The following is a 19,547-nucleotide window of genomic DNA, read 5'->3' as shown; positions in this document are numbered from 1 at the left end:
TTCTACATGGAAAGCATTTAAGCTTTATCGTGAAATTTAGTGAATTAAAAAAAACAAAGAAATGACCCGAAACTAAACAATTCCCTTCCCCCTCCAAGAAATTGTTTCAGGTCAAACAAAATCTTTTGTTCAACGCACAAAGAGGGGCTTTTCTAGATGTTTATCGTTCTGGCGAGAAAAGTAAAAAATGTTCCGTTTCAGTCTGGGTTACTGCCCCCTCCCACCCTCCACCGACACACACCCGAGCCCTCGGCTGGCCACGCCCTTCCCCAGACATGGAGCTCCAAGGTGCTAACCTTCCTCCAGCTCCTCCACTCTCTAACCCCCTCGAACTCCCCACCAGGCCAGAAGTCAAATGACCCCCAAGTGCTTGCAAGCACCCCTCCATGCCTCTCCTCGCACAGCTGGGGGAGCGGCAAGTGCTAGTCGGCCGGTGCTGCCGTCTCGACAGGGGTGCAGCTCTTTGCTGCCAGAAGCTGGGGGGCATTGGCAGGCATGCGTGGTGGGGCTGTGCCTCTCGCGTGGGCCCCAAGGTCCCCTGCCCAGCCCTCCCCCTGGCACCTGCTCCTGCTCTTGTCAGAGAAATGGAAAACATGCTGGAGCCATGTGCCAGCCCTACTGACAGGGGAGAGCAAGGGGAGGGGACAACAGCCAGCTCCAGCACCAGGCTGCCCTCGCTGTACAGAGCTACCCCTGAGGGAGCTCTGGAGACCAGTTACACCAGTGGGGACACGAGCGCTGCCCTCCTGGGCCACACACCAGCTCCCAATTCTGAAAGGAAATAATTAGACCTGGACAGGGAGGCCTGGGTCGATTATTGCAATGAGCCCATTTGGTGCCTGTCTGTGTGTGTGTGTCCGTCTGTCCATCCACACGTGCATTTGCCCAGGCCAATCCATGCGCTCCCTCCCTGCCCTGCCCATGGTGAACTGGAAGCTTCCCCTGGCCAAGGAGACGGGGCTGGCCTGACATTTTAGCGGAATTCAAGCTTCCATTGGAGAGTCCTTATGGCTTTGGAGAAAAGGGTCCAAACATGGCCTGGACCAGCACAGTGCTGCCTGCCTGAGTCTGCAGACAGGCAGCTCCATGGGCACAGGTGGCATGTAAGCCAGGGGACACAGAAGGGGGGATAATCAGGAGAAAACACCCCCTACACACAGAGCAAGACTCAGGCCCCCTGGTGTTAGTGCAGGGGCTCCATCGCCCAGATACACCCCGGTACATCTCACAAGCTTTGCAGTGTAACCGGCCCCAGCCCACGGGCTGCTGGGAGTCCCAGGGCCCCAGTCTCCCTCAGCTATTTGCTAGTGCCAGGTGCAGCATGACTTGGGTCCAATAAGTGCCAGGGCACATGGGTCAGTGTGACGATTGTTGACCAGAGCTGCAGAACACAAGGAGCAAATACCCTCAGACCAAGGGCTCAATCACTTACCGCAAATGACAAAACCCAGCAGTTCCCAACTCAGCCTCTAGGGGCAGCCCAGTGGAGGGGTAAGCATGTTCCCCGAGCTCCTCAGGGCTGGTACCCCAGCTGCCCAACCTCATCCGTCTCTCTGTCAGGGGGCAATAAGGGATCAGCTTGTTGTTCCCTTGGGCTGGATTCCCTGGTGTCTCTTCGTGCTGCTCTCCCTTGATGTGACAGATTCCATCTGCTGCGAGCTGTGCCCAGGGGGGTACACAAGCCCTGCAACTCTACCATCCCTATCACACATGCCCTGCTCCTGCCTGGGACTGTCACATGGTTAGATCAGACCGACCCGTCCCCAGGCTGCAACATATACAGTCACTTCTGAGAGCTGCCTGCCGGGGGGCCCCCGCCACTGCCCCCTGCTAGAGCTTCCCATTTCCTGTTGCTGCTGGTGCCCTGCCAGCGAGCTTTCCAGCCAAGGCCAGCCCATAGCCTGCCAGCCACCTGGCCTTCCCTATGCAGCCAGCACCCAGCATGCTGAGCTCACACCCAGGCTCTGTTCTCTCCCAAAGCCTCGGGTGGTGGAGGGAGCCCAGCAGCGAGCCAGCAGGCTAGGCTGAGGCGGTCCAGCTGGGCAGGAAGTGGAGTTTTCATTACGCAGGGAAATCTGCGGTTTTGACATTTGTTTCTCTTTCTAATCAGGATGAAAAAAGAACAACATCCAGGAAAGGCTGGAGAACGATGCATTTGGGGCAATGGAAGTGCTGCATTTCGACAGAAACAAAATGTTCCCTTCCCATTTTAGCTTACGTGATGGGATATAACATCTTTTTTAAAAAGGAAAGCCGATTTGAAAGGGAAAACTGAAATGTTACTTTCCCAAGAAAAGGTCAAGGCGAGACATTTTCACCTTATCAAAGTGCTTGAGTACAATTTTTTTTCATAACGAAATTTCAGCAAGATCGACCTGTTTCCAGGAAACGTTTTGCGTCTCCAAAGCTGCAGTTTCCAATGCAAAAATGTCCAACCGGCTCAGGTGGTCAGTCTTTGGCTAGGAGGCCTCTAAGGGTGTGTCTGCACTGCATCGTAAACCCAGATCTGCGGGCCCCGGGCTTGTGGACACGGTGTTTCCAACCCCACGCGTCAGCATCCACACTGCATTGTAAACCCGGGCTTACAATTGCTGGGCCTGGGTCTCCCAGCCGTGCTAACATGTCCATACCTGACTCAGGTCTGTGGTTTGAACTGCGGATGCAAAGCAGCAGGGCTTGGGCCCTTATTTCAGCATGGCTCGGGCTCTGACCCTCCTCCCCTAGCAGGCTCCTAGGACCTAGGTGCTTGCTGACCTGAGTCAGACTGATTTGTGTGTGGATGGAAGGGGGGCTTGGGCTTAAACCAGAGTCAGAACCTGGGCTCAGTGTGCTGTGTAGACATATTCTAAGGGAGACGCAGCATGCAGGTGATGCAATAAGATGCGCTCTTCCTCTTGAACCCATTCTGAGCCAGGGTAAGATGCATTGTGCTTTCAGAGGACCTATCAAAGCAAGGTCCTCAGCACTTACGAAGTGGCCTGTGGTAAATGGGAGAGAATAGTTTGCCTTCGCTTCCTGTCCTAAACTCGCTGTGCCAAGTCACTGATGGGGTAATGACAGGTTCCTGCTCTGCTCCCCATCCCCCAGAGGCAGCTGCGTCTCCCTGCTGGGCAAAGCAATCATTACATACGGCACTCCTGAAAATCACCTGCCTGCTTGCAAGAGGCGCTGCAGCAATCAATACATAATAATCGTCCCTGCTCTGGCTGGCGCCGGAGCCACGTTTCAAAGCGCATTAACAGCCCGTGCCACTGGGTTCAGTATGGAGTTGGAAGGAACAGCACCTCCCACATAAACACCCACAACCGTGCAATCGGTATTTGCCAGAACACTGAGCACCATTCCCAAAACAGGGCAGGCAGGCAAGCCTCAAAAAACCCAGTGGGAATAGGTAAGAGCCCTCTTCTCCACCAAGATCTCAAAGCACTCTATAGAAGGGCTGGTATTATTATTTCCAATTTACAGCTGGGGAAACTGAGGCACGCAGGTACCAACATGCCCAAGACTTGCACAGCAAGTCAATGCGAGAGCTGAGAGTAAGACTCAAGAGTGTAAATTCCCAGTCCCCTACTCTAACCTCCAGTCTATGCTCTCTCCCAGAGTCAGAACCCAGGCATCCTGGCTCCTTCCCTCCTGCTCTAACTTGTAAACCACACTTTGCCCTGAGAGCTAGGCATCGATCCCCAGATACACAATTCCCAGTGCCTTATTCTAACCACTAGTCCTCACTTCCTCCCAGAGTCAGGCACAGAACCCAGGAGTCCTGATCTCCCCACCCCCTTCTAACCACTGAACAGTGTTTCTGCATGCACTAGCTGCGCAAAGGGAAAAAATTCCTCTTCTAGCATTTCAGAGCTCATTGACAATGAGCTTTCTGTGCTCAAATTGCCTCAATCAGGCCTCGCCTTGGGGGTTGCTTCTTATCTAGTTTTATTAAGCAGTAATTATCTCCTTCCCAGGAGTTTGTCAGGAGGCAGAGTTCAGAGTTGGTGAATAAATAAAATGCAGAGGATACAGGCCAAGATGTTTATTGATCCACAAACCTTTTAGTTCCCGCTTTACTCCACGGCAAAACAAACAAACATGATTGCTGTTCTTCCGTGCCAATAACTAATAAAATACATTTTTAATTTCTAAAACCTTACACTTAACTTTCACAGCAATGTAATGGTGTGTGATAACTAGCCAGGCCCCAAGCCCTGCCACTTAAGGACCAAGAAATCAGAGCTGAAAAAATTACCAGGTGGAATGTAGATTCATAGATTTAAAAGTCAGAAGGAAGCATTTATGATCATCTTGTCTTGACCACCTGCAGAGCACAGGCCAGAGAATTTCACTCAGTAATTTCTGATCAAGCCCCATAACTTCTGTCTGAGTGGTAGCATGTCTTTAAGAAAGAAATGCTGTCTTGATTTAAAGAATTCAAGTGATGGAGAATCCATCCCATCCCTAGATAAACTGTGCCGGTGGTTAATTACCCTTGCTGTTACAGGCGGGCACCTTATTTCTAATCTGAATTTGTCTCACTTCAGCTTCCAGCCATTGGATCTTGTTCCATCTTTTTCTGCCATTTACTATCAGAAATTTTTTCCCACATAGGAATTTGTAGATCATGATCAAGTCACCTTTTAGCCTTCTGTTGGATAAATGTATTTGAGCTTCTCTAATCTCTCATTATAAGGCACATTTGTTGAACCTCAAATCATTCTTTTGGCTCTTTTCTGGACCCTCTCCAATTTTCAGCATCCTTTTTGAAGTGAGGACTTTAGAACTGAACACAGTATCCAGTGATGGTCTCCCCATGCCATATACAGAGGTCATATCATCTCCCTTCTCCTACGTGATATTCCCCTGCTTTTACATCCAAGGATCACATTCACCCACTTAGCTATATTGGGAGCTCATGTTCACTTGGTTATCCACTATGACCCCGTCCTGTTCAGAGTCACCGTTCTCCAGCATACAGTCCCGCATCATGCACGGGTTCCATATGTGTGGTCTTGCATTTGGCTGTGTTAATTTCTAAACACACATCCTACCAACTGATCCAGATCAGCCCCATATAACTGACCTGTCCCCATCAATTACCACTCCATCAGTTTCTGTGTCATCTGCAAATTTTACCAGCACAGGTTTTATAATTTCTTCCCGCTCACTCATAAAAAATTTGATTAGCACTTGACTGGGATCAGATCCCTGAGAACCCCTCTAGAAACACCCCCGTTGGATGATGATTCCCCATTTCCTTCCCTCCTACAATTCTCACTACCGTCTCCCCTCTCACAGACATAGAAGTTTCTTGTCTGCTTTCCTCCGCTAACCTCTCCGCTTGCTCCAGTGACCCCATCCCATCTCCTGATCTCCCTCCTTTACTCTTCTTCTTAACCTTGCCCTCTCCTCTGGCTCTTCCCCTCACAATAGAAAACCCACCATTGGCCTCTGCAACTATGGCCCCATTTCCCTCTCCTCTCTGAACTCATTGAACATGCTGTCTACAATCGCTGTCTGGAGCTCCTCCCGCCCAGTTCCCTCCTAGACCCTCTCCAGTCCAGCTCCCACCCCTGGCCTACACTGAAACCCTCAGCCGGTTGCCAGTTACCTCTTTCTCGCTAAAGCCCAGAACCAGTGCTCCCAATCCTCACCTCCTTGACCTGTCAGTTGCCTTTGAGACAGTCGGCCATGTCCTCCCTTGGCTTTCATGACTCCGTCCTCTGGTGGTTCTCCCCTCCCTCTCTAACTGCCCCTTCATTTTCCCTGGGAGAATCCTCCTCACCCCCCACCAGCTTTCTTGGGTAGGGTTTCACAGGGCTCTGGCCTTGGTCCCCTCTCTTCTCTCTCCACCTTATCTCAGCATAATCTCATCCACAAACAAGCTCAACTCCTGGCTCACAGATCTACCTCTCGCCTCCAGACCTGTCTCCTGCTGTTCAAACTAAAATCTCAGTCCATCTTTGTCAGATCCCCTCAGGGGGGTCCAGCCATCTGCTCAAGCTCAAGGTGGCTAAACCAGAGCTCCTAATCTCCCCCGCAAGTCCCTCCTGCTACCTCCTTTCTCAGGCATTGTGGACAACAATATCATGCTGTCTGGCATTCAGCCCCGCAACCTGGGCATTACCTTCGACTCAGGCCCCTCTCTAGGTTCTCAGGGGCTGGCTGCGTTTAAAACTTGCCAATTCCTTCTGCATAACGTCTCTGAGATACGGCCTCTCCTACATCCACACAGTTACAAGTCCCATCCCGCTCTCATCATCTCGCAGCTCAATTACAGCAACAGTCGTCTCCCTGGCCGGAACAAAGGCCGTCTTGCCCCGCTCACATCCATTCAGAGAGCTGCTGCAAAACCCAGTGTCATGGCCCGTCACTTTGACCACGTCACCCATCTGTTTGCATTCTTCTCCGGGCAGTACCAGGTTTACAATGGCACCAATGGTGCCGGGCCCACACTCAGAAGGGGCCTCAGCACCCCCCTTGGTCCTGCCCGTCCCACTCTGCCTGCACTCTGCCCTGAGGCCCAACTCCACCTCTTCCCTCCGAGGCTCTGCTCCCTGCTCACGTCTCTCCGCGCCCTTCCGCCTTGCGAGCAGCAGGCAGGGCCTCGGGGGTAAGAGGCTGAGCAGGGGTGAGGCCTGGGGGCGTAGCGTGGGCAGAGCAGGGGGGACACGGGGTCTGTGGGGCAGAGTAGGGGGGAGCAGGGGGAGTGGGGCCTCGCAGGGTAGTGGGGGAAGCGGGGCCTCGGGGGCGGAGCAGGGACTCGGGGGTGGAGCCTTGGGTGGAGCGTCAGGGCAGAACTGGGCACAGCAGGGCCTCGGGGGCGGAGCCTTGGACAGAACAGGGCGGAGAAGAGCCTCAGGGCAGAGCCCCCAGGGCCCACAAAAGTTTAATCTAGTCCTGTCTCTGGCCACCTCCTTCCCTCTCACATCAAAAACAAGCGGCTTGTTTTCCCTTTCAAGGTCCTTCCAGGTGTATCCCTGCCCCACCTACCTGCTCTCATTCGCTACTGAGCTGTCAACTCCCGCCTCCAGCGCCCACATAAGTTTTCAGACAAGCACTTTTCTGCTTTCTCCCAGGCCACCTGCACCAGGGCGCGCTCTCATACCACTCTGCTGCCTCCGAGTGGCCCATCGGGGGATTAACTCGCCACATAGTCCCACGCCCCGTCCTGCGGTTGCTCAGCCCATCATCCCGCTCACGCGCCTCTCTCACGCTCCTGGAGCCACAGCACTTTCCTCTCCATGGCCTAGCCCATGGTGTTCCCCCCTTTCCGGGGTATTACCAAAGTCTCCTTCGCAGATGTCTCCAGCAGTCCCCAGATAGTCTCCTCTAGCATGCCCCTTGTGGCTTGGAGGGGAACCTGGGCCCATCCTCTACACCAATCCAGGGACCCTCGTCCCAGCAGCTCAGGGCTTTACTCTCCCAGCACTTGCTGCTCCTTCCCTGGACTGCTTCCTACACTGCCTGTTACAGGCTGCTACTTCCACAGCCACACACACCCTGTTGCGGGGCCCTGGCTTCATAGCAGCCCCACCTGTTTCTGCCCAGGTGAGCTTCTTCCCCAGTTAAGCCTCATGGCATCCTAGCCTCCAGGTGCAGACAATGGCTACCTGACCTCTCTTGCCTATATTAACCCCTCCAGGGCTAGTGTGGGGTGAGCACCCCATCACCACTGCCCCACACAGCAAGTCAGTCACAGTGCTAGGAATAGAACCCAGGAGTCCTGACATTCTCTTTCTTGCTCTATCCAGCACACAGCACGGGCTCCCTAAGGCAAAGTGAACACATTTTTCTTGCAAAGTCACTTGTTTAAAAATCTATCCCTGTCACCAGGGAATGGTGCGAGAACCGTTTGTCTAGTGAGGCTGGAAGGTCTTTGGGTCCGGGACTGTCTCTGACTACGCATCTTGCAGCACTCAGCACAGTGGGGACCTGATCTTGGCTAAAGCCTGTAGGTCTGACTGTAATACAAATAACAACAGCTGCTTCCTTATTCCCTTGAAGAGTGAAATTTCCCCCGAACGTCACCAGCCTCCTACTTCATCCTGCACTGGCAGCAGAATTAAACCCTGAGATCTCACAGCCCCCAGAGCTACATACAGGAGCCTTCTACCAATCACAGTGGAGAGGGGAGATTCCTGGCTCTGAGACCCTCAAGCCATGGCAGCAGTAGGTAGAGAAATGCTATTTTTGGCCATTTTGAATGGTTCCTTAATAATACATTGGTCTAAAGACTTCACAGGGGGAGGAGACAAAAACGGTGTCAATAAAGCTTCTAAAACAGAGATTTTCTGGAGCATGCAGCATACGGGCAGGGGTGGGGTCTACATATTCATTCATACCGTCACCATTCAAGGGTAATGAGCCCTTCCCAAACACATGCCAATAAAGCCTTTACAGCAGACCATCAAGTCATCTGTATATAAATAATACATACATAAATGTGTATATATCTATCTATCCCCATACATCCCTATCTATCTATTATCTATCCCCATACACTCCTATCCACATACACCCTATCTATCTATCTGTCTGTCTATCTGTCTATCCCCATACAGCCCTATCTATCTGTCTATCTATACACGCACATTGTAGTCCTGTCTATATGGCCAGCCATGTGTCTTTTGTATGTTCTCTTGGGCACCGTAACCCCAACTGTGGCTAATACCAATGACACTGATAGCACCTGCTGAAGTTAAGGGTCTTTCCCCATAACCCCTGTGTCCTCCTGCCCAGAATTTCCTGGGGAACCCGCTTTCTGAGCTGACGGTGCCATCAATCTCTCCAGTCTAAGTGTGTGAGCTCTGCTTCCTGCCACCCTAGTGACCATGGCACAGAGACCTCTTGGCCCTTTGCAACGTCTGGTCTCTGAATAGCCCCGAACCTGCCTCATGACCCAGCCCAGCTAAGAATGTGGCGTGGAGAAATCTCAGGGCCATCCGTCTATAGTGCCATTTGTCAGCTCCCCACACAATTTCCATGGCAACAATGCAAATGTGAAAGCATTCCATAATCATTAGGGAGCGGAGCTGAGCAGTATAAACAGTGACTGCAGTAGATTACATGCCTATTATGAACAGTCGCGGCTTCTGAGCACTGGTAATTATACCTAATTGTGCATTTAATTGTGTAATTGAAAACCCACATATAGAGTTCAGCCTGGGCTTCTTCCCTGCCCCCCTCCAATGTATGGGGAAAGGCAACCGGGGCAGAGCCTGAAACCGCAGGGCAGTGCTGGGCTTGGGCCTCTTTGCAACCATTCATGCCCCAGTCATGCACTGGCTGCCACAGAAACTGCGCACGGACAAAAGCTTCCTGGGGACACGAGAAGCAAGTGGTCTCCTCCCTCCTGGTGCGTCAGCCATACCGACACGGCAGGCGCTCACCGTTTGCCCAGCTGTCCAGGGCAGGGGGCAGCCTGACATTCCTCCGACCGGCTAGGTCTGAGGCGGGAGCATTGTCCAGCCCAGAACTAGGCCCAGCGGGGGAGAGGCAGAGCCGTGTGGCGCCTGATGGAGCCTGAATCAGGAGTGAACCCGGGGCAGTCAGGGGGATGTGATAGCAAGCCGGGGGGAGTGGAAGCAGGATCAGGCCCACGGAGAGAGAGAGGGAGCCCACAAGAGGACACAGACTGAGATGTACAGAGGTGTGGAGCGGATGCTGACATTGCTGCAATGGCCATATTCTGAGCAGCGCCGGGGAGCGCTAGGGCAGGCTCTCAGGAGGGCGGCTGGCCAGAGTGGGGCTAGGCATGCCGAGGAGCTGGGAGGAGTGGGGTGCTTGGCTGCAGTTCGGTGGTGAGAGCAGCTGCCCCAGCGATGGTGTCACAGCTGGGCACCAGACGAGCAGAGGGGCAGCGTTTGGCAGGAGCCACGTGGCAGCCATGGAGCTCGGCGGGCACTGAAGGGCAGCACAGAGGGGCCCCCAAAGAGACTGAGCTCTGGCCAGGGGGCCTGCTGGGGCACCCAACTGCCTGTGATAGAAGAATGAACGACAAGGGTCTCAGGTCCCAGGCCGGAGAAGCCCCAGCCCTCTTTTGGGGGCCCTCTAGGTGTTTAACAGCGGCTACTGCACGGTGTGAACAGTTGCTGTCTAACCATGGAGCACAGGGGATTTGCCAGATTCTCTGGTCATTGGAGCTGTGGGCCTGCGTGCTTTTCGGGCCCCAACGGGTGCTAGGTCCAGGGAGGCACCACGGGGTCAGCAGCACTTGCCTCTGTCAGCACCCGATGCCTCAATTACCATGGCACTCAGCATCCCCATGTGGATCCTAGGTGCGGGGGGTCGGGGGAGTGGGGGTTACCTCGCCCCACAGAAGAGCAGGTACCGGAGGAAAGGGAAATGGGCTCAGGTAGCCCAGAGGGAGAGCAGGTCTGGGGCAAAGGGCAGGCTCATTACATTCCCCAGGGGAGACTCCGGCTCTAGCTGGGCCCATGTGACCCAGCAGGTCTCTCCCATCCTCCTGCAACTGCTTAGAATCATAGAATACCAGGGTTGGAAGGGACCTCAGGAGGTCATCTAGTCCAACCCAGACCAATCCCCAATTTTTGCCCAGATCCCCAATGGCCCCCTCAAGGATTGAACTCACAACCCTGGGTTTAGGGAGGCAGCAGATCCTACCGTGCACTGGGCACTGGCCAAGGAGCCAGGGGACCCGGGTTCTATGTCCAGTTCCTGCATCTGACTGTGGGCAAGCTACGTCTCACCTCTGTCTTCTCGCCCTATTTAAAGTGTAAGCTCTTTGGGGCAGGGAATGTCTCTCACTCTGTGTGTGTGTACAGCACCCTGCATAAAGGGGCCCGGATCACGGTTGCAACCACTTGTTGCTACTGTAATACAATTAATAATAACTTATTTTACAGATTGGACTGATGCCCATTGCCACAGGATTTGAGCACCTGCTAGATTAATAGAGTGCCATTGGGGAGTCATTAGAGGGTTGCTTGTGTAGTTTTTTTCTCCTCTGGTGGGAGGGGCAGGATGGAAGCAGTGGCTATAGCGAGTATCACTGAGAGGCAGCAGGGCTTGCTGGTACCTGGAGTTTTCTTAGGCTGCATCCCTTGGACTCAGACAATGCACTTCCTCATTAGCAACGAAGGTCTGATTAGCTCTGTTCCATTGGCCCAAATCATGGTCTCCATCTGCTCTCACACTAGTTTTACACCCATGGATCTCCATTGACTCTGGTGGAGTTATTACTGATTTGCACTAAAAAAGAAAAGGAGTACTTGTGGCACCTCAGAGACTAACCAATTTATTTGAGTACTCCTTTTCTTTTTTCGAATACAGACTAACACGGCTGTTACTCTGAAACCTGATTTGCACTAGCGTGTGTGAGATCAGAATCAGGCCCTAAGGACAACCCTTGTGGGGGCCCTCAGTTTTGGCTGGGTTAAAAAAAGTACCAACTGATTGTGGCTGCCAACAGTCTGCAGACCTTGCTGGTATCAATCTGAACAGGAAGTAACTTAGCCCAGGGACCCTCCAAGGAATGCAATGGGAATGTCCTACAGGAAATGGAATTGCTGCTCTGGACACACTGCAGTGTCTGGACCTAGGACTCGGGCGGGGGCGGGGCCTGCCCATTCTATCTGGTACTACAGCTAACAATCTGGTCCTTGAATGCTCCTCGCACGGCAAAGGAACTGATACTTCTAAAGCAAAAAACGCTGCATACCCCACTCACCAGAGGCTGGGGACTGGACTGAGTGACCCAGCCAGAATGGGGCAACATCTTTCAAAATACTGCCTGATTTTAGACTTTTTTCAGGAGCAACAGATAGAATTTCCTTGAGCTATTAGATCTACTAGCCAGACTGGGCATACCACTGATATATGCAGGAGCCCTGATCCTAGAATTTAGAGAAAGAAAAGACCTCTTCCTGATGTCCTCAGAGCTTCAGTGACTTCACTGGGAGTTTGGGGTACACAAGGTCTGTATTCTGTCTCCAGCAATGGTGATACTTCAGGAGATGATGAAAGCCCTCATCTCACATACCTGGACAAGCACAAAGAGCAGCACATGGGCAAGTGGAAAAGCACTTGGGACCACTGTCACCAGGACAGACCTGGAAGCATGAAATTCGATTCCTTTGCCTGAGCTGGCAGATCTGCCAATGTTTGTAAAAGTTCATCATGTTGATAACATTTCCCAGCCACGGCCCTGGACTCAACAATAGTCAATTCGGATATGAGAGGGAAAGCGATGGAACTCTTCCTAAACTCCACCCACAATCCCGAACTCCCACCCACAATCCTCAGCTCCGCCCACAATTCCGGTTGGCCTGGAGGCTGATCAATGGTGTTGGCATTCAATCATCGCCAGGAGGCTTTAGTCAGCATGCTCCATTGCAATGGCTAAGGAGCATCCACGCCCAGTAGAGCCATTGTCTCTGTGAGCAGTGCACGCAGAGTGCACAGCATCAGGGCAGGGTGGACAGGGCTTCTTTTCATTCACAAGGGCGAGCAACTTCTTCTTTTTTTAAGTCAGTTTAAATTCTAAGTGCCAATCCAATGAGCAACCACGAACCAGCCAACCCCACCCCCTTGAGTGAATTCAGCTCTGCAGATGCACCAAGAAGTGCTCCCGCTTATCACTCATTTCATAGACCCCGTGTGCTTGAATAATTCTGGGACAGCATCAACACAAGTTTTGATTTCATTACACTCATCATGATCTTAACTCTCTCGAGCCAGTCCCCTCCAGTCACATCTCCTCTCCTGCCCAAACAATGTATTATGTATTTTACTCTTAACTGTCTGCTTTCTCGCCCTCTGCCTTTTATTTAAAATTTTCCCCCACATGATAAAGCCTGGTACTTTTCACCTCTTAATCTCACAGCAGTTTACAAAGGTGGGGGAGTGTCATTAATTGTTTCTCAATGACGGGGAGAAAGGGAGTGGAACATTACCCAGGGTTACATAGGAAGTGAGCGGCAGAGCTAGGCACAGACCCAAGTCCTAACTCCAGCTGTTGTGCCACCTCCCCTGAGTCACAGTGCCTCTCTGCCCTGGGTAACTGTTCATATTCAGTAAATAGCTTCATAACATTTTTCAAAAGTGACCTCTCATTTGGGGTGCCTGTTTTTTCTGCATCCATCATGAGACCCTGCAGCCTGCTTTTCAGAGGTGCTAAGCATCCACAGCTCCCGGTAACTTCAACTGTGCAAGTCACTTCACCTCTCTGGGCCTCAGTTTCCCCAACTGCAAAATAGGCCTAATGAACTTTGTGAAGTGCTTTGAGATGCCTGGGTGGAAGGTGCTATGTAGCAGATGTCGGGACTTCCCATCATAGGTGCTGGAGCACCCACGGGGAAAAATTAGTGGGTGCTCTGAATCCACCGGCAGCCAAGCTCCCCTCCCCCCCGCCCCACCTCCTCCCCCACGAGCGCACTGCGTCCCCGCTCCTCCACCTACCTCCCAGCGCTTCCTGCCACCAAACAGCTGTTTGGCAGCGCTTAGGACTTTCCAGGAGGGAGTGGGGAGGAGGGGGAGACGCAGCACACTCAGGGGAGGAGGCAGACAAGAGGCGGGGCAAGGGCGGGGACTTGGGGGCAGGCGATGGAATGGGGGCAGGAAGGGGGTGGGGGCTTTGGGGAAGGGGTGGAATGGGGGCAGGGCAAGGGCGGTGCAGAGGCGGGGGTGGGGTTGAGCACCCACCGGGAACAGTGGAAGTCGGCACCTATGCTTCCCATTGGAGGAGAGCTGGCTACACTGCAGCTGGGAAGTGTGATTCCCAGCCCAGGTAGACAGACTTGTGCTGCATCGTAGGCAATTCTTTCTGTCGGGCTCTCAGCTCAAATGTCTTTGCCTAGTTCCCAGGGAGAAGCTATACCCCCAAAACTGGCTCTGAATAGAAGGAGGAAGGCAGAGAACAAGCCCTGTTGCTGCTTGCAACAGCTCCCCATGAAAAAACTTCACGTCACAAAACTGATAACAATTCTGAAAACAAAAAAACTGATAACATTTCTTCCAAGACTGTCCCCTGCCGGCATGCTGAAGGGAAAGAACTTGTAAGACTAGTTATGACAGCACCACCTGGTGACCTCTGCCGTCACAGGCATCCGGGGACAAAGCCAGGCAATCACTTTCACAGCCTGGGTGAATGCTTCCAGGGCATGGCCTCTCCCCCAGCACACAGTATCTCCTCATGCAACCCGATAGACGCATGCATTGCGTCTCACCTGCCTCACCCCCGATGCCTCCACTGACAAAACGCTGCGCTTTAGACCTCTGGTGAGTAGTTAGATGGCTTAATCACATGGAAAGTCCAATTCTCCCGTGTCATTTGGGAAGCGGAAAGTGAGCAAAACACTGTCAGGTAAAAACTCCCATCTAATTACAATAACAACAACATGTATGTTACCATAGCGATAACAAAATCAGTTAGGGAGTAAGATTTAAATAATAGCAACAGTGAGTTATAGAGTTTAACAATGAGTTATAGAGTGACCTGCGGGCACCACCAGAACATCTCTCTGACCTCCTGTAGATCACAGGCCACCAGCACCAAATCTGACCCAATGAAACAAGGCAGAGGTTAAAACACCATAGGGGAGGATTAATATCATACACAATAAAACCCAGGCTGGGGCAGCTAAGAGGGAATTCAGATGGGCTACATATTTCATTACTTAAAAAATGAAATGAACAAGCCAGTCATCGTCCTCCAGTCACTCTTGAGTGTATTTTCAATCCCAGTTCCCCTCCTTTCACCTGTTTATGGCAAGCACCAATCACCACTGTGTCTATCCAGGTGCTCACAGAACCACCGCCTCTGAGCATCTCCTAAACATTAGTGAACTGAGCCCTGCCACAGCCCCCGGGAGCTGACCTCTCAAATGTCCCTTGTTTCACGGGTAGTCACTTGTTCCCTGCCCCGCTCTGCACAAATCTAGTACCCCCTGGAAATTAGTGACATCAAACATAAAGACTCGAGGAGCTGGAGTTACAGAGAGAGCTATTTGCGATGCAGGAAGGCATCCTGCAGCATTGTGAGCTTCCTGCCTTTGTAACCACCCCGGTGAGGTAGGGGTGGAATTGTTAGCCCCATTTTATACATGGAGAACAGCAGCCCAGAGCAGGGGTGTGGAATAGGATTTCCAGTCTGATGTTAGCATGCACTAGCTAACACATGCTTTCAAAGTCGATATCAAACACACTGCCCTAAACCCAAGCTAAATGGGCAGAGATATAGTACCCAAGGCAACCACACCTTTAAATCTTAGCCAAGACAAGGCCAGAATGGGTAAGTGATTTGACCTCGCTGACTCAGGAAGTCTGTGGCAGAGTCAAGAATTGAACCTGGCTCTCTGTTCAGAGCCTTATCCACAAGGCCAGCCATCCTCCTTCCTCTCCGGCTTCTGTCTCTTCCCCTCTGCCAGCTCGCTCTGTCTTTGTGAGCTCATATTTGGTGCTGGGGCACCCTCTGTATGGACGGTCCCTTCCCGAGGGGCTCGCACCCAAATCCTCAGCACATAGATCATTTCTGTCACTCCCGCAATCTGACACTTGCCACTGGTTTTGCTCCACCCCCTTCGGCAGTGAGGGGGACAGCTGTCCAATCCATGATTAGTATTTATTAGATTTATTACAGTAGCACCTAGGAGCCCGAGTCCTGGACTAGGACCCCATGGTGCTAGGCACCTGACAAACAGTCCATCTTTTACTCTGGGCCAATCAGAGCAGCAGTATGATCGTAACACAACGAGGCGGTTTACTTTCCCATGCCCCCTTGTGAACTGGGCGAATGGAAACCGCATGGAAACCAGGCATGGTGAGGAGCCTCTCAGCAATGGGGGGCGAGGAGAGGGGACCTCGTTATTCTCCCTCCAACTCCACAGTCCTGCTTGGTTTCCTCCATCTCCCCCTCTTGCTCAGGCTCTCCGTCGCCTCCACATTCCCATCACCCTTAGCCACAGGAGGGCCGAGCTGCTGCATCAGTGGGCCATCTCGCTTTTTGCTTTCATCTCCAATTCCCCCTTCTCTCGGGACCCTTTGATAACGAACAAACATGATCAGATAATTAGCAACGAGGCTGGGCATCCGCCAGCACCATGCGTGCACTCGCCCCTCCCCCCTGCACTCTCGGGTCCGGACTGAGTAAAGCCCCGGTCTGAACCGCCAGAGCCAAAACCCAATGGACTGCCTTTTGCAAAACCAAACCCAGCTGTGCTTTACCAACCACGTCACCAGTCCAGCTTCCGGGCGGCAAAGCTCCCAGCGTCTCCCATGACATTAATTAGTCTGTTTGCTCTGGAAACTACAGCTGCCATTCACGTGGCTTGTGGCCTCCTGAACAGCACCCTGATTCCTGGTCTGTGTGCTGAGGATCTGGGGCTCATCCCTTACAGGGGCCTTCCCGCAGCAAGCAGCTCCTCATTGGGGCTGAGAAGACATTTCCCCCACAGGACATAGGAGTATTTCACCTTCCTGAATGTATCCAAACAATTCTATCTTAGGTGGAGGCTGGGCTCACAACAGGAACTGGGCCAGAGGCTTCCAGCAATGGACCTTGTTGATGGCCATTGGTAGAGTTCAGCCCTTCCCAACTTTTTCTCTGAGATCTTAAATCAACCACATTAAGGTCTCAACAGAGATCGTACAGTCAATAAGTGTCACCCGCTGCCCTTAGCTCACCCCACTGTTCCTGAACGCTGCATCTCAGAAAGATCACTCCCTGTTTGGGGCCTTCCCCGGGATCAGTTTTAAAACCACATAACATCAGGGTACGTGACAATGCCTTTCCAAACCACGTTGGTCCTGGTGAAAATATATACGATGGGTCTCTTAAATTACCCAATAAACAACAGAGGTTGGTTGAGACAGAGCCTGTGTGGCCAGTGGGGTAAATCTCTACTGAAGATCTCCTTCTAAGGGATGGGTGGATTTTCACCTCAAACCACTGGGAGATACTTGGTTTCACTGCCGCAGCGTTGGGACACACTCGAAGTACATCTGCTGGAAACCTTGGCCCAAATTTGGCCAGCATAAAGTTTTACTCTTCAGACATAGCAGCATCTTTTCCAACCCTCGGAGCGCAGATGGATTTCTTTCCCCCCTCTACAATGTATAACCTTTTCTCCCTTTAACGACCTGTAAGACTTGACCCTAAAACAAACACCAGCAATGCTCTTTTGGAGCCCGGGATGGGTGAAAAGGGGACCGACCCCAGCAAAGAGAAAATATCCAGGTGGGTTTTTTGTACTCTTGTCATAACCGCACACAGACATTCAGGCACAATTTTTATAATGAACATGCCCAAATGTAGGCAAATCAAAGATCAAAACTTTGCAGAGCAAAATGCCATCAGGGAGGAAGTTTCATGGCCCGGGAAAGAAAAGGTGGTTTCTAATAGAAATGACAGAACTTTAATTGGAGCATCACTGGTAAGTTCCACTCTAATGAGAAACCCTTTTCTGTCTTACATTGTGTCACAGAGCATTGCACACAATACCCAGGTAAGCCTCCCAGACAATCACCAGCTATTAGACATCATTGTTACATGATTCACTTTCATGTTTCCCATAACCCACCATGAAGACATTGGCTTCCCCTTATATTTTAAAATTCATTCACTACTTCAGTGTCCATTGCACAACCCCTTGGGATGAAAAACTAATAATGCAGCAAGAATGCTAAGGTAACCTCACAACATTGCTGTCACAGAGATATACTCGCTACATTGCCTTTGTAAACAATGCTTTTTATTGACCATACCTACTGCAAGCAGGATATTAGGCATCTTATAAAATTCCTGCTGTGATCAATAGCAATGTTGCAGGCAGACTGGCCAAAATCTCTGGAATTTCCCCATTTTCCTATCCCTGGGCAAGTCTCTGTTAATCCCAGGATTGCCACAGAGGTGATCCAAATTCTAAGGTGTTTTTCTCCATTTGAGTTTTCCATCTGTCCAGGAAACTGCTTGGATAATTAATTATTACCTTCCTGAGTTTCCTTTCATCAGAAACCCTCCTGATATCCCACATGCTTGCATCAGCTGGCCCCTGATACTGTACCACTGTCACCAGGCTGATGAAGATTGATCTGCGCAGGGTGAAAAGCACGACATATAATTATTGCAAATATCAACAATCCTATTAAAAGGAGATCTGTTTATTTGCTCTCTGGCTCTCTCCAGAACATGTGTGCCTCCCAAAACTACGCGCCCTCTGTGCAGTCAGACTGATCCCATCAGCAGGCAAGAGAGTTCACGAAGTATTAGCTTAAGTTTTGCGCCTGTCATTTCCCTGGCAGGTAAAAATAAGAGGTTCTGAGCATGGACGCCTGGGACCCGAAGCCTCGGTGACAGTTATGCAAAGGGGCCAGATTTCAGTTACAAACAAAGATCCCACCTGCTCCAAACTGACTCCAAGGCACTGAGCACACAATACAGAAAACTGCTTCCAAGAGGGTTCCATCTGCAACTCCGGAGCGCCTTTGATTCAGGGTGGGGGAAGAGGGTCACATTTTGCGGGGTTGTATTTAACCGCCCCTGGCCTGGCCTGGCAGCAAGGTCACATCCCAGACAGAGTGGTGAATATGAGAGTGCACAGCTAACCACAAAGCACAATAAAGCATGATGAGCAGGCACAAACCCTGGTCTTACCAGCTGAAGGCAGCAGACTCCAACCAGCGTGCATCGTCCATTGCATTTCCCCATGGTTTCCTGGCTGGAGCCTTGGATCTTCCCCACACTGGATGAGCGCTGTCTTCCTCCAGCTTCAGCAATCCTCCCTTTGCCAATAAAAATACCCCTCAGAGAGCATCAGGAGGAAACCCGCAGCACGCCTTGGTCTCCAGCCCTTTGCCAGACCCAGTACTTGCTTCACAGCAGCACTCCTGGCTTTTGCATGCTGCCAGGATAGCATAGAAGCAGGAGCGGCTCAGAAAGGGGCATTTTTGTCCCCCCACCCCTTCCTTCTACAGCTCTGTCTGGACTTGCCACATTTCCAAGACGCAGGGACAACAGCGGATGATCAGATGTTGCCATCCATCTCCCAGGAGCTGCTCTGCGATGGCTGAGAGAGAGAGAGAGAGGAGCGAGGTGGGGAGGGGGGACGGGAGAAGCAGCTCCCCTTGCTTTGCACAATTTTGCATGGAAGATTGGCTTGGAGCTCTCAAGCCCCTTCTATTGTTCCCCCCACCCCCCGACACAACCAGGATTTGTGCCCCTAGGGAGAGGGAAAGAAAGGGAAGGGCAAAAAATGAAGAGCTCTTGGAAAAGGCAGGAGAGGCAGAGGAGGAAGCCAGGCTCAGAGCTGTATTAACAATCAAAGCTGGGGAAATAATACATTCAAGCAGCTTTCCCTCTAGGACCACGTGGCTCTGGCTCTTCTCAGGGCGTGGAGAGACCAGACCAGAGTTCTGCACTCTGCACCTGAATGGATTTCTTCTTCTTCTTCATTCTGTGTAACAAAAGCTCCGCATGCCTTGAACTTCAGCCCTGTCTGCATCTGGGGGGCTGGGTTACTAAAGAAACGCATGGTGCGGATATGAGGTTTTGTTTGTTTGCTTATCTCGCTTTGTATTTTTAAGTGCAGATCCTCATTCAC

General features: G+C 51.7%; 1 protein-coding gene across 1 annotated transcript in view; it reads right to left on the bottom strand.

The window, feature by feature from the left end:
- The window catches only part of NKAIN1 (sodium/potassium transporting ATPase interacting 1), a 207,830-nt gene extending 188,539 nt beyond the window's left edge, over positions 1 to 19,291 (bottom strand). The window contains exon 1 of the mRNA XM_074934170.1: positions 18,602 to 19,291. Within this exon, the coding sequence (XP_074790271.1) occupies positions 18,602 to 18,655 (54 nt within the window). The 5' untranslated portion in view covers positions 18,656 to 19,291. The remainder of the gene's footprint in view (positions 1 to 18,601) is intronic.
- Positions 19,292 to 19,547: the final 256 nt, after the last annotated feature.

The sequence above is a fragment of the Natator depressus genome, chromosome 19, assembly GCF_965152275.1.
Source record: "Natator depressus isolate rNatDep1 chromosome 19, rNatDep2.hap1, whole genome shotgun sequence".
Lineage (NCBI taxonomy): Eukaryota > Metazoa > Chordata > Testudines > Cheloniidae > Natator > Natator depressus.
The sequence above is the reverse complement of the archived record's forward strand: the minus strand, read 5'-3'. Positions and strand labels throughout refer to the sequence as shown.